General features: G+C 47.5%; 1 protein-coding gene across 3 annotated transcripts in view; it reads left to right on the forward strand.

Annotated features, from left to right (window-relative positions):
- The window catches only part of LOC119455825 (neogenin), a 303,156-nt gene that overhangs the window by 250,044 nt on the left and 38,203 nt on the right, over positions 1 to 14,909 (forward strand). For all 3 annotated transcript variants that reach the window (XM_037717303.2, XM_037717306.2, XM_037717305.2), the window contains exons 2-6: positions 9,204 to 9,372; positions 10,029 to 10,174; positions 12,239 to 12,523; positions 13,898 to 14,051; positions 14,392 to 14,534. In XM_037717303.2, coding sequence (XP_037573231.1) covers positions 9,204 to 9,372; positions 10,029 to 10,174; positions 12,239 to 12,523; positions 13,898 to 14,051; positions 14,392 to 14,534 — 897 coding nt within the window. The remainder of the gene's footprint in view (positions 1 to 9,203; positions 9,373 to 10,028; positions 10,175 to 12,238; positions 12,524 to 13,897; positions 14,052 to 14,391; positions 14,535 to 14,909) is intronic.

Here is a 14,909-nt window from a genome sequence, read left to right on the forward strand (position 1 = left end):
TGCATCGAGACACAAGGACGAACTTACACCATTATTCATTGAGTCAGCAATGATTTCAAGGTTAGGTTCGGAGTGCTTAAGCACTCCGTCCTTCCCCTGGTGAGCAAAGAATCATTTACGAATGTGCCGTTGTGCGCATAGGGTGTATGTTTTCTGGAGCTAACGCATGTTTCAGTCCGAAGCTATCTCCCTGTGTGATATCTATGATGGCAAGTGTGTGCTGTTCAATACATATTGTTATGAGCGACCTATCCTGCGGACGAAGAAGTTGTGTGGCAGACGAGAAAGAGGACGAGCTGTGCCTCGGACCACCATCTTTGTTGTTGTGGCTGTGTAGATATTGTTTATAAACCTTTTGACAACTCCCCGTAACATCTTTGACAAAGGTTGATGTTGATGTCCTCAGCTCATGGCTCGTACCTTCTTCGGGGGATTGGCCAAGAATTGGGCACCTGAACTTTTAGATACGGATTCTGAAACTACAGTTACTGTGCAATTTAGTAATCAGAACAGACAGATTAATTTTCCTAAACTGCACAATTTATAATATTAATGCCATGCATGCATTAAAGGTGAGAGCTACAGCTCGTCCTCTTTCTCGTCGGCTATGCAACAACTTCTTCAATAAACCAATTATTTGAAGTTAGCTGTCGTTCTGATTCCTCCCCGTCCGAGCTTGTCGCTCTTTCTTTCCGCTATATAAACCAGTGGCGGTCTCCAGCCTGGCTTCTTTAGGAGCGAATCTGTATAGCTATCCGAGTATCTACATTCAAGACACATGCATTTCGGTTCGCATATCCGCTGAAAACTTGAGGTTGTTTGCTTAAATTGAGCGACATAATAATGAGTTAGTGGGTTTTTGCAGCTAGCGTCACACCCCGCAGTGATGTCATGCTGGTATAGTGCGTCGGTGATACTGCGCGCTAGGACTTTCTTAGAATAGGTGAAGTGGAAGGAGGCACAAGCCTCCTTCCACTTCGTGCACCTATCCTGGATCTCTATGATTAAGTGCTCCTTTTCGTTCTCTCCTACTATCGCTAAAGCGTTTCCATTTCGCAAGTGTCATTCTGTAATTCGAGCTCAAGGAATGGCACAACAAATAACACGGACAAGAACGACAAGACTGGCGCTAAATTTGACGCATTTCCTGTGCTTCTCATTCGTGTTATATTGTGCACAATTATTAAGCTTTAATCATGTACTAAACAGCCCACCAGCACGTTTTAGTCATTTTATATCCCCACACTTTCTTCTTTCCCTCCCCCTTTCGTTTCTGCGTTCATTTAATTATTCAAATAACCTTTCTGTTTCATTTATTTTTAACCTCTTCCTACATCCTTGTTACACTTACGTTGTACCTGGCGGGACTTGTTCACCCCAAAATAGAAGCTGTCTATATGCTAGAGCTTGCCACACATGTAAGAGCAGGCACGTAACATGCAGCGTAACGGTGCCTTCCGCTTCCATATGTTACGAGGGGGGGGGGGGGGGGGGGGGGCGCAGGTTCATACCTCCTACCCCTTCCCTTCTCCCCGAACACACTTTTCTTTTTTTTTATTCTATTTAACCCCTGGCTCAACTATAATTTCCACGCCAGCATGCGTCCAAACACGCAAGGCCTCTCGGTGACTGCCTCGGAATTGAATTCGGCCATGGATAGGGGGGTTTCTGCTGCGTGTCCATCGTTGCACAGAACTACGAGCTTCAGGAGCGCCGGAGCTCTGCAGGGGCCAATCCGGGGCGGCAGCTGGAAAGCCGCGGTGTTCGTGCTCCCCTCTGCTCGCCGAGTCCGCACTAAGAAAGCCAAACGTTGTGCGGCGCGTCCGAAATCTTCAGCTTAGGGGGGTCCCATCCTCCCTCGCTCTTCCACGCCCGCCTTCATTCTCACCGCCAGGGCTAGATTGCCGTCGGGGAGTTTCTTTATTCTCCCTCTTCTTCTTGCGAAGCAGGTGCGTCCTTGTTCAACGACGCCCGCGCGGCTGCTGCGGCAGTGTTTGTCTTCTTCGAGCCCCACGACTCGCGTGCATAGCGAAAGCCACTCTCTGGAACCCGGGAGAAATTAAAAGAGGAGAGAAAACCGCGAGAGGAGAGGACCACCGCGGACTGCGTGATTCTGTGCACTGCACGGCGGGATCAGGCTGTTCGGTCTCACCGCGTAACATCTTCGTGTACGTCCTCTCGTCCCTGCATGCCACGGAGAAATATAACGTTCCTTTCCTGCCTCCGCCTCTCTCTCTCTCTCTCGCTCTCTTTCTCTCTCTCTGTGTGTGTGTGTGTGTGTGTGTGTGTGTGTGTGTGTGTGTGTGTGTGTGTGTGTGTGTGTGTGTGTGTGTGTGTGTGTGTGTGTGTGCTGGGGACTCTTCTTTCCTGGAAACACTCGCGCGGCAGATCACATGCAGCTAACGCGGGGAACGGGAAGAGCTCGTAAAGAGGAAGCGGCTTCGGTTTCACTCTGTGGCCGTCCGCGCGTCTTCGCTGTTGTCTCTTCCTGCCTCTCTTGCGTCTCGCTGCTCAGAAGCCGTCGCTGCCTCATTGTTGTTTGTATACGCTTGTTTACTCGCGGCGTCTTGCGGCCTCGCCGCTGCCGACTCGCCCGCAACCGAATGCTGGGGACTTCCTTGGGTGCGTGGCACCAATGGTGGTGGTGGTTGGGAGGGAGGGGGGCAAGTGTCTTGTGCGCTCTGCCAGAGAAATATAAGGGCCGGAAGAAGGGGTGCTGCTGTTGTTGCTGCTACTACTACTGCTACTACCAGTACCACTGGCGCTTCCCTTTATTAGGAGCCCCTATATCAGACTCGGAAGAGACTCCGCCGCCGCGGCTGGCTGTCTGCGCACTCCCCTAAGAGCGACCCGGCTTCGAATGCTGCCTCCCCGCCGTGTCCGGGATCGAGCTCTCATTGCTTCCCGCCGTTCTTGGTCCTTCCGTCCCCGCGACGAGCTCTCGGCCCGCCGGTTCCCGCAAGTGTGATTGAAGGTTAGCCATCCGCGGGGATTTGGCGGGCGATGCCGCGGCCTTTTGTTCGCCGCCGCTGTCGGTCATTGATGTGTGTGTCTGTGTTATTGCTCTCTCTCGTCCCCTAAACAGTCATCGAGCGGTGGTGGACAGCGGCGTTGACGAGGATGATGTCCCGCCGAGACGACAAAAGACGACACGCGTGTAAACGGATAACTCCCCGATCCGTCACCGAAGGTCGTGGCCTATTATCTTCGCGGTCTTTATATACTATACCGGGAGGCCACGCTATAGATTGAAGCGTGCCGCCGCCTGGTCCGTCTGTAAGGCGCCTTCATGCCGCAGTGGCCGTGAAACGATTCATTCGCTGTGCATTGTAGTGTGCTCTTCCGGGACCGTCCTCTTTTGTGGTGCAGTTATCGACTTCTTGGGTGGCCGTGCCAGTCCATGGCTGCGCTTGTTGTTCTTTGCTGCAGACTGGGTCCATTGTGAAGGCCCGTCGAGTCGTGCTCGAAATTTTATTGGCGCCGGCGGGCGGCTTTTGACGAAGCCAACCGCGCTGCTCCGCGGGCTCGCAGCGTGCGCTCGAGTACGGCTGTTATCCTGTTTCGACTCGCCTGTTGTATGTGGAGCTGGAGGCCAATTCAGCCGCCGGATCTCTACGTGTACGTGATCTTTTTTCGACAATTGAAATCAATAGCAGGAAGCATTTTATTCGTCTAAGAGGACAATTAAGCTATATTCGCCGCATTCGTTGCATCGCTGTAGATATGTTCGAGTTAACTGTCGGGTTTTAACGTCTGAAAGCTGCGCTCTGAATTATGACTGGCTCCGTTGTGGAGGACTTCGGATTAATTTTGACCACCTGGGGTTCCTTGATGCGTATAAGTTAAATATGAATTTTAGTTTCCATTTTTATATTCTTCTCCTTTTCGAAATTTTCGGCCGCAGCCGCCATGATTCAATACCATGATCTCGTGCTTACGTCCATGTGCGTGCTTCAGCAAAAGACTCCCCAAGTGTGTTCGAAAGCGATGTAGGTGCAGGCATAAAGTTTGCATTGGCAGTTTCTGTTTGCCTTGTATTTTCGGTACTGCCCAATCCTTTCCCAACAACCCTGTATCCGGTCATTGCCATACCGCTTCCATACTGGATATGTCAGCTTGCCTGCTTTAGTGGGACGTGTGTCATATAAAGATTCGCAAACAAACCTATGTCCAGGAGTCATGAGCAACAATTTATTTTAATGGCCGTTAGAATTCGCGTACTCATATACCACGCGTAACATACCCAGTGCTAAATGAAATTGTTATCACAGAAACTGCACAGGTCGAACTGCCTTTTCTTTCGTAAGAATGTCGTTTTGTGTCATTCGCTGCCAAGTTTAATCAGCATTCTATCGTGCGAACTGTTCCTGCGGATGACGAACGAATTCGTGAATATCGGCTCACGGTTACAGTTCCTTGTTAATTAGGCGTGTCTCCTGCTCATCTGTAGATGAGAAGAAAGCTGGAAAAGGCATGGCGTGTTGAGAAGCGTTTTGCCTTTCAAATCGTGTCTTAGCCAGCAGCTTATATCACTCCGCGATATTGTTCAAAACTGCAGAGAACTGGAGAACCACATTATCATAGCGTGTTAGTTATTCCAGGTGCACTACGTAAATACATAGCATGCTCGAACACAACATACACAAGCGCGCACAGTGGCGGTTAGCTAGAGTTGTCAAGCCGAGTATCTCAGAAGGAGACTAAAGCACGTATAACATTGCTTAAGTCATCACATACATAAACCAAAGATAACACAGCTAGCCCGCCAATTGTGTTTCTAGAAAACAGTGGAGGCGGACGAGTAATAAGTTGCAATAATTTGCTACCACCCATACCGCGCGTCAGAGTCGTGTACATCGTGTCAGTCTGCCCCACGATCAAAAGAAAACCGGTTGATGTGGTCGTCCTGACCGCCCCACGACAGCGGAATAAACCGAGTTTTCTCTATTAGCAACCATGAACAGGTATGTTTCTACAAAGTGGCTCCTTATACTCGGAAAATATTGCTCGTTTCTGAAAAGTTACTGAATTATGTGGGCCACGAGGAAGCTTGTATCGTTACATAAGGGGTAGTTGAAGGGCAAGGAGAAACTATGACTTGAATCTTCGCGCGGGATGTCGGAGTGAAGTCTTCCACTTAACGCCATACACATGGAGCAAGAATGGCTATACGCAGAATGACGAATGAGTTATGTGGCTTAAAGAAAACTGTAATGTGGGAAGCGCAGTGATGAGGCTCGCACGACATAGGGAATTTATAGATCAAAACTTTAGCGCCATGAACACAGTTTAGAAATTCATACGCCTGCCTATTCCCCATTGTAAATTTTATAGTGCTTCGGTGAGAAGTTTAACGCTCTTGTGTCCTTGAGTGCTCGCGTGCAGCGCAAGCTATGATCACACGAAAGCATGGAAAAAAGAAGGGAGTCAAGCGCTGTGGCATATCACTTGCGACAAAAGTATACAGGAACGAGTACTTCGGTTGCGAAATAGCGTGCCTTTCCTAGAGTTGCTCTGAAATAACAACCTCCTGTAAGCAGATCTCCACGCTTCCGCATGGCGTCGCATGTGTATATGTCAGAACGTGTCACTCTAGCTGTTTGTACTCGAGCAAAGAGAATTTTGCGCTACGTAAATCACAGTGCTGTGGCGTGCCACAGTTGTGACGTATACAGCCTCGAGCAAAAGTTTTAATACCACGGGTGTCGTGAAAAAAAAAGAAAGAAAAATCTAAGCCCATAAAGCCTGAAATCAAGTGGTGTAACGCCCCGTGTTCGACCAGTTCAATGCATGTCTCAATTGCAAGCTGCGTGGCCGCTACAATATGTTTAGAAGTTATTGCTGATACTGTAGTCTCCAAAAGTTTGCTCACTATGATAGGCTAGGAATCCAACAGCACTTTACTACGCGCACATAGAAGCTTTCCAGTAAGGTAGCAGTATGCGCGTTCGTACTATGGTGTGGCTTGTCCCAGCGATGAACTTTCTGTGAGCGCGTGTTCGGTCGTACTGGTAGAACTGGTAGCGAACTGGTAGCGAGACGAGCGCTGTCTCACGTTGCCCCAGTGTTCCGGGAAACGACAACAGGCCTCGGGGAGCGGTGGCGACGACGACAGGATTGATTTGTTGACCCCATCTCGCGCGCGCGCGCGCGACTCGAATTTCGCGTCCTTCGCTGGTCGATGAACTCCGCGCTCGCGCAACCTCAGTGGTCTGTGCTGCCGCCGCGGAAAAAGGTCTCGATGGGGAAGGCCTTGGCGATGCCCGGCCGTACGTCTTCGTATCCCGTTTCGCTTTCTTTTCGGCATCGGGTCGAGAGCGGGCCCGTCTCCGTCGTCCTTAAAGAAGACGCATGGCTGTGACCCGAATCCGCGCTTCCCGGCACAGCGTGGCTGCCACGTACGCCACGGCGGGGCCACTGCGCTTGTCGATGGCGCCGTTTCAAACGCTCGATCGAACGAGTATACTGCGTATTGATCCCGCAGGAGGTGTGCCGTGTCCGTAGCCGGGTCGAGCGGTTCGCGCGTGAGAACCAGCTGCTCCGGATAGCGCGAAAGAACGCCTGTTGTCGAGACGCGCACCATGCTGCCTGTCGTGTGATGTTGAGTAAGCTGTCATTTAATGCAAATTCCCTGCCCACTGAGCGTTGCGGCAAAAAAATTGTGTAACACAGGACAATCTTTCTTTCAACGCGGCGCGGTTTCAAAGCAGAGAAAACGTGCGCAATCTTCGTCGAAGCTGGCTTCCCCGCTATAACAGTAAGCGTAGGGAGAGGCGCACTTTACGTTTTCGTCGTTGTGTTGCCGATTAGTAACTGCGTAGGTTCTCGCTCTCTCTGTTTCTGTGTGTGTGTGTGTTCGCGTGCGTGCGTTAGCGTGGCAGTGGTCAGTGCCCTTGTAAACGAACGAACAAATAAACAAACATAAATAAACAAATAAATAAGTAAATAAGGAAACATATAAATAAGTAAACAAGTAAGTAAATAAATAAGTAATTAAATAAGTAAATAAATAGAGGTATCCAACCATCATAAGAGTCTCTTGTTTCCACCCAGAGGCCGAAAGTGAAAACACGCAAAGGGAATCCTGTCACTAATTGTTTGATGCGCATTTGCTTTATCTTTAATTGCGGTGCCACATTCTCAATAGTGAGGTTTAATTCCATGTCAGTATATGCGTACCGAAGAGATTATTTGAGGGGATCAGTTGCGGCAGATACGAAATAAATAATATTTTCTACTATTACTATTGAGAATTTTAATGAGAGAAGGGAATGGAAGAAGAGGGTTGGCGTGGAGATTGAGTCGCAGGCTTCCCAGTCGCCAAGCACATGATAAGATATCGCTGTGTTCACAGAGCGTAGGCTGTCTTCACGGCTTGTGTGGACACCGTGAACACTTTTCGCCTCTCACCTGCCGGTGGAATTTAATCATTACTTCACCCGCTCGGCCGTCGCGCGCATCACGGTGGTCGACGCGTGAACGACGCCGTCGAGGCCAGCGCGCGCGTGCGGCGCGCACATCATCTCCGCACGGCGTGCGCGCCTTTACGTGGCCACGCCCACCTCATCAAGGCGCGCCGCCGCCTTGCTCGCACGCCGCGCATCCAGGCGCATCTACCGCATCGCCTGGTACGGCTCCACGCCGGCCGAACTTCACGCCATAGAGTTTCATATTACTATTAGAAACTCTATGCTTCACGCCAATCGTCCGATCTCACTCTCGCGAGCTGCCGACATTGAAAGGAAAACGTCATCGCAGAAGTCGCAACGCGTACGTGGTCATCAGTATAGTGTGGCGAGAGATGGCCAGGAGGAGGACTCGCGCACGGAAGGCAGGAGGATATTCGCTCACGGCGGTCTTTGACGCTTCGTGCTGCGCTGAGCAACGCAGCCGGATGTACGCATCACGTGGCGTTTTACAGCATCTGCGCTAAGCGCTGGTCACGTGAGAATTAAGTGTGTACTGACCGCGTGAAAGGCCACGAAGTCTGCGTCAGGCGCGAGCCAGGGTTGACAGCCTTCGCACCGAGGCGGCTTCTTGGTCTGCGAGTAACCGGAAAGTTCGAACCGTGCACAGCAGTGTGGCTTTCTCGGGCGAACACGCGAGAGAGCACATCGCCGTCATGCATAGCCCATCGCATCCACACGCGCGCGTCTTGACGCGAATGACGCGCCGGGGTCACGCGCCGCTGTCTTCTCGGACACACCTGCTCCGTGCCGACGATTGGTGCGTGGACGCACGGTCTGCGCAGCGCGTGTTTTCGAAGCAGTGCACGCGCTAACGCGCTTTGCCCTACTACTTGCACGCGGGGCGCGCTTGTAGCGTGCACCATCCTTTAGTCACGGCCTTGTCCGATTTTCTCGCCTTGCTGGCTGGCAAGCGCGGACGTGCAGTGCAATCGCCGCTGCGCCCATTACACCAGTGGCGCATCAGTGCGTGTGATGAGCTCTCCGCAGCGTATCGTGCGCATTCATGAAGCACATGCGCTCACACTGCAGGTTCGCAGGGCGTTAATTTCCTCCGCAGAAGCCCCCCCCCCCCCCCCCCCCCCCCCCCCCCTCGTGGCCGGACCCGACGTGCCCCCTCTTTCGTGTCTGCACTCGCGCAGATGGTTATAATAACCAACTGCTTCAGCTCTTTCATTGCATATGGTTACTTATACAGTGCAGAACAGAAAAAGAAAAGAGGTAGTAGTATGAGCAGTAAAAATTTGATATACATGAACTTGGTGTCTGCTACAATTGATTGTGTATTACAACTACTACTACTACTACTACTACTACTACTACTACTACTACTACTACTACTACTGTGGGGCTTGCTTGATGCTGTTGTGGGTGATGAAAAACCAGACAGACGTCGGTGCCTGGTGTCCACAAATCATATTTTAACAGGACCTGCTCAAACATAGCGCCGCTGGCCTTCGATCTTGAAACCGCCGACCCCACTGCTCGAGCACCGTGAGCTTGCTTGCGTGTTGCCGTTGTCTTTTTTGGTAAGATCACTGTGGCATGTAGCAGCGCGCTACACTATCACTGTGCATGTCACACACATACCATATTTTCCTGACTGTAGTCTGTGAACTACATAAGATTGAAAGCTTAAATTGTGTGGGGTGTTTAAGTTTAAATTTCCTTTTTATGTGGGAGCAGTGATGTGAAGGAGTAGCCTGTCGTACAACACAATTGTGTTCTTGCTTACAGGTGTGGGAGTAAGCTTTGCTGAATTTCGATTCCTGGAGGAGCCCTCAGACACCGTCGTCTCCAAGGATGGCCCAGCACTGCTCAATTGTTCCGCAGCAGGTGACCCAAAGCCCGCCGTTTCCTGGAAACGTGAGGGCACGCTGCTACACCTCATCAACGACCCTAGGAGGTGTGTGCTTGCAAAAATGCCTGCATCCTCTCTGGAAAGCAGTGCTGGTTTTCTCTACCTTTTAAATAAATAAATAATATATAATAATATATATATATATATATATATATATATATATAATGCACGAGCAGAAATGCATGAATGAAGCATGAAGCTAGTTCACAGAAAATAAGTGGAGAGAGTGATAAAATATTCTAAAGATAATATTAAAGGTACTGGACTAAGCAGAATAAGTACAAGATTGCAAATTTTCACTTCCTTCAGATTACTGAGACGTCACATGTTGCCAAGCTTTGTTTGGTTTGCCACTTTCAGACATATGTACACAAGAATGAGCTCATCTTGTTATCTTAAAAGTAGATTTTATTATTACAAGCTAAATCACTGAAGCGTTACAACCAATAAATTCACCTGCAGTTCTTGTTCTATGTGACTTGCGTGGTAGAAAAAAAAGTAAATAAGTAAAGAGAGTGTCACAGGGGGAAAAGAAAAAACAAATTCCAAACAAGAGAGAAAGAATGGAAAGTGCAGATTACAACTCATTGAATTCACAAGAAATGCACATTTATCAGAACACATTAGTAGATTGTCTTTAACTTCATGTTCTCCCACAAACTCACATAGCCTTGCACCCTTCTTCCCTCTTGTTGCTGCAGGTCCATTCTGTCCAATGGCTCCCTGCACTTTAGGAGTGTTCACCACACAAGAGCTGAACGCCCTGACGAAGGAGTCTACCAGTGTGTGGCTACCATACCTAATGTTGGTACTATGCTCAGCAGGTCAGCAAAGCTTCAAGTGGCTGGTAAGCATAGTCATCTTTGAGCCTTCAGTTTTCAAACTCCTATGCAGCAGAAACAAACATTCTTGGGCATGTAAGTTTTCTGTTGATCAGTTTTTATGACTTAAATAAAGTCGGTATGTGTGCTGGCACTGGGGTTAGCAACCTGCCTTGCACTTCTGTACCTCAAGGTATATATAGTAGTGATGCAGCATGGTTGATGTCTGCAACCATTTCCTTTTTTATTTAAAATAGAATGTTCAATGAGCAATGTCTGTTCTCTCTCAACATTCTCTTTCAACAGTCACCGCCGCAGTGGCTCAGTTAGCTAAGCCGTTGCGCTGCTGAGCACGAAGTCGCGGGATCGAATCCCGGCCACCGCGGCTGCATTTTGATGTAGGCGAAATGCAAAAACGCCCGTATACTTGTGTTGTAGTGCACGTTAAAGAACTCCGGTGGTCAAAATTAATCCGGAGCCCTCCACTACGGCGTGCCTCATGATCAGAACTGGTTTTGGCATGTAAAACCCCAGAAAGAAGAAGAACATGAGAAGAAATGCCCACGCCTTGGTATTTTTTATTTATGCAATAGCAGTGACAGCTGTGATGAGTGAAATTAGACGTTGCAGCACTGCTCAGAGCCTCATGGTAACTTCCAGTTTTGAAATTCTGCATGTTACATGGTCTTGGCATTAATTCACCTGTCTCGTGTGAAAATAACTCACCAGTCGCAATACTTCCACTATTCAAAACTACTTACAAAAGGTTATGCTTGCAAAAGATTAGGTACAAGGCATAATGATTATTGATATGTGCTGCTCCCTAGTCTTGCTGTTATTGCGTTAGCCTCAGCTTGCTTCCTCTGTCAGCTGTGAGCTCCACCGTCTTGCAGATGTTGCAGCAGTGCTGGAGAATCATGTAGAAAGCAGCAGGAAGCAGCTGATTTCTGCTAGTTGCCTCAAGCATGAAGTAGTGGCAGGTGGGATAAGATGACTAATCCACATGACCAATAGGTTCTCATTTAAAAATATTGAGCTGCAATTCGTAGCTTATTTGAAAAGGGTGTGTCTGGCTATCATCTGCTAGTAAGTGAACAGACTCACTGCCCTTGTTGTAGTGGAAAATTTGTCATCTATGTGAGAGTTTCTTTCTTCAAATTTTCTATTTCATGAAACTTCCTCCACCTTGCTGATTTCCTCAGAACTGATTTGCTATTACCTTTGTTGGACTCTGTTGGTAACAAAGCCACATCCTGAGAGATGCCCACTATCAGTCATACTTCAGCTATGCCTGTCCTCATTGTACTATACAGCTAAAAAAACAGAAACTTAGGCAAGTATGTACTTGTTCATTGTGAAAATATACTATGCTGCCAACAAGCTTTTCTTCTGCCTCTGTGCAGGGTGGTGCATTTTAACGTGACAGCTTTCTTAGGTACTTCTTCAGGTTTTCGTGGTTGGTTTATCACGATCTAAGGTGGTAGAGTGTAACGAAAGTGAGGAGGAGAGTAAAGAGTGGAGAAGGAAGCACATGCACAGAGGAGGATGGCAAAGGGAGGCATGTGATTCGCAGGCGCAGGCAATGATGTCACACACATACGAAGAGGAGAGAGGTGAAGAGGGTGAGCACTAGGCTGCATTCTCTCCACATGAGTAACATAGCATGAAAAACACAGCAGGGTAACCTGTAAGTTATAGCTTTCCGTGACAGTTATCTTCAGAGACATCTGCCGAAATGTTTTTTTTTTTTTTCAACTTCATTTGCTACATCACCTTTCACTCTTCTATGTTCCGTGTGACATGAACTCCTTGTCAAAGTTCCCAAGACATTGTGCACGTGAAAGGAACTAGCAGCAGGACACGACGTAAGTCTAGAGTTGTATTTGCAGTGTTCGCATGCTTTAGAGAGAATGCATTAGTCCTGACCATTCACAGCTTTAGAGCGCCATGAATGTCACAAGAACTCCACCAAATGGCTCAACAGCAGCTTCGACCTTTCATGCAGTGGCCTGAGAAATTGTCACAAAGAGTGTATATGTACTGAATTCAAAACATCTTTCACATCCACTCACTCTGCACATCTGTTGCAGCTTTGCCACGGTTTGATGAGCAGCCACGAGACCTCCGGCTGTTCCCGGGCCAGACGGCATACTTCCCATGTTCAGCATTTGCCCTGCCTCCAGCGGATGTAATCTGGTTGAAGGACCAGCAGTCACTACAGCTGGACCCTGCACGCATGCTGGTGCTACCCAGTGGTGCCCTGGAGCTTGATGCTGTGCAGACAACTGATGAAGGAGCCTACCAGTGCAGTGCCCACAACGCTGACCGTAACCGTGTCTCCTCTGCTGGAAACCTCTTTGTCAGCCTCTCCTATGGTACAACTACCGATACTTTTGACCCTATCCCTTATTCTAAAGCTGTCTTTCCCGCAAGACAGCTTGGCAGGCTAATGGAAGCATCATCGCTTCTTCAATCAGTGCACACGAATAGAGTTTGTGTTTTATGAGATAGAAGATGATGCAATTCCTGGGATGAAACCACATGCCACAGCCAAGTGCTAGCATGCCCAGTTTGCATTTGATTCATTTGAATGAAAATTGGTTTTGCCAATAGCTGGACAAATGTGAAATGAGGTGAAGTGCACTCACACATTTGGAAGATGGTATATATTGTAAGTTGGCTGCTCAGTAAAGCTCAGCTCTAACTAGAAGATGTTCTTGTCAGATGCCACTCTTGCATTTAAATTGAAGAAGGATAGGTGAAATTTATTATGGCGCATACATAGACCTCTAGACCGATGACCCCTCCATTATTGTGTAAACTTCCTGTCGCTGCTGGTTTTGTTGATGGTTGAATATGTAGAGCAGCTCATCAGACAGCTAAAAGAGCTTTTATTGTACATCACAGCTTCTCTAAAAAAAAATATTCACAGCAGTAATGCTATGACCTTGCCTTATTTCTACAATAGTACATAGAGAATAACAAATAAAACTACCACTGATCTTTCACTAGAACTTTCTTTTTGCACAAAAAGGGCAGAAAAGCAATTCTTCTTGAGACCTCTGCTGAACGGTTGACTCTCCAAGCTTTGCAAGATATTTGTTTATTATTGGGTTTGACATACATACATCTTTTGAGACCAGCTTCTTTCAGTGGCCACATTTCTTCCTAATTATGTGTAAAATTGACTGGGATGGTAAAGAAATAAGAAGACATCAATCTGTGCAAATGAATTTTTTGTCAGGCTGGAAGATTGGCTTGTTGTTTGTCAGAAAGATGGCATCGCACACTCGTTGCCACTGCCTCTGGACTTACTCAGCACAAACCAAATGTATGGCCTCTGTCAATAATTACACCGTACTTGCGTGGATGAAGGTTGAATTAAAGCTGTGTAGTCACCTCTCAAGCCTTCAGTGTTGCAACACTCATGGATGTGAAAAGCCTTGTCCTTAGTCTCAAGGACTTGGGGTGTATTAAGAAACCAATGGATGGCTTAATGTCGGCTCTGAACATATGCGGAGTGGGTAGTACATTTTACAAAGGCTCTATGTGTATATTCATTCGTAGCATGTAACCCCTGGCTTAAGCTGTCACACAAACTCTTTAATTAAATACGAACAAGCAAACAATCAAACAAAGATTGCACTGTAAGGCTGCACTATGCTTGACACTGTGCGATAGATTTTAGCTTGCTTATACCAGTGCAACAATTTCATTTGACTTGGCATTTGCTCTTTGTTCATGCACAGATGATGCAAACAAGATATCAGCACCAACCTTTGTGGCAGCACCAAAGAGCACTGTGGCTGTGAAGGGGTCAAACGTCACCCTTGACTGTGCAGCTAATGGAAACCCACGGCCGAATCTGACCTGGCTGAAAGATGGTGTCACCATTGACATGTCGTAAGCACTTCTTTCTCTCTCTCTCTCTGCCCCTGCTTTCTTATTTTTCAGGCCAACTTCCTTTGAAACACAATCAGTAATATGTACTGTATGGCAGTACTTACATCAATACTACATGTTGTGTGATCCAAGAACTTGAATAGGCAAAGTTAAGGCAAAGCTCCTTAACTTTGAGATGGTGGCCAGACGTCTTTCTTTTTTCCTAAGCTGTTACTTTAGCTTTCATATTTGTGCTTATCATAGAGTTGTCTACTGGAGTTGTTAATGTTAAGTGCATAATTTTCTTAGGATTGGATATGGCAATTTAGATTTTAACACTGTTGTTTTTCTTCAATTGCAGACTTCTAGACAGTAGGTTCAGAAAAGTAGGCGTGGGAAGCTTACAGATTGAGAGCATCCAGGAAGCCGATGAAGGCACATACATGTGCCGGGCTGAGAACCACGAAGATTCAGTTGATGCCAGTGCCGCCGTGGAAGTTCAAGGTACAGTGCATATCCTTTCAATACTTCTTTCCTGCACTACTATTACAAACTGCACCACTAATGCTTAAAAAAAAAAGCTACGCTTTTTTTTTAATGTGGTTATTATTATACTTGATAGCAGCTCTTAAAAGCAGCTGAAAGATAATGCATTATGTATTTCAAAATGGAGCACCTGCAAAAGGGAATTTTAAGCTAACAGTTATTTGCACAAATTTCAAAAAGGCTCCTTCCAGCTTGGTTTTAAAGGCACTGTTCCTTCTTGTGTAGTCTGTGTCAAAATAAAATGCATCCCACCATGATCACTGCATAGGAGTGCGTGAAGCTTTGTGGGAATCTGGCTGGTCACTAGTGTTGGCCTTTTATAATACTTTTCAT

Source organism: Dermacentor silvarum, chromosome 6 (assembly GCF_013339745.2).
Source record: "Dermacentor silvarum isolate Dsil-2018 chromosome 6, BIME_Dsil_1.4, whole genome shotgun sequence".
In the NCBI taxonomy this organism is placed as follows: Eukaryota; Metazoa; Arthropoda; class Arachnida; order Ixodida; family Ixodidae; genus Dermacentor; species Dermacentor silvarum.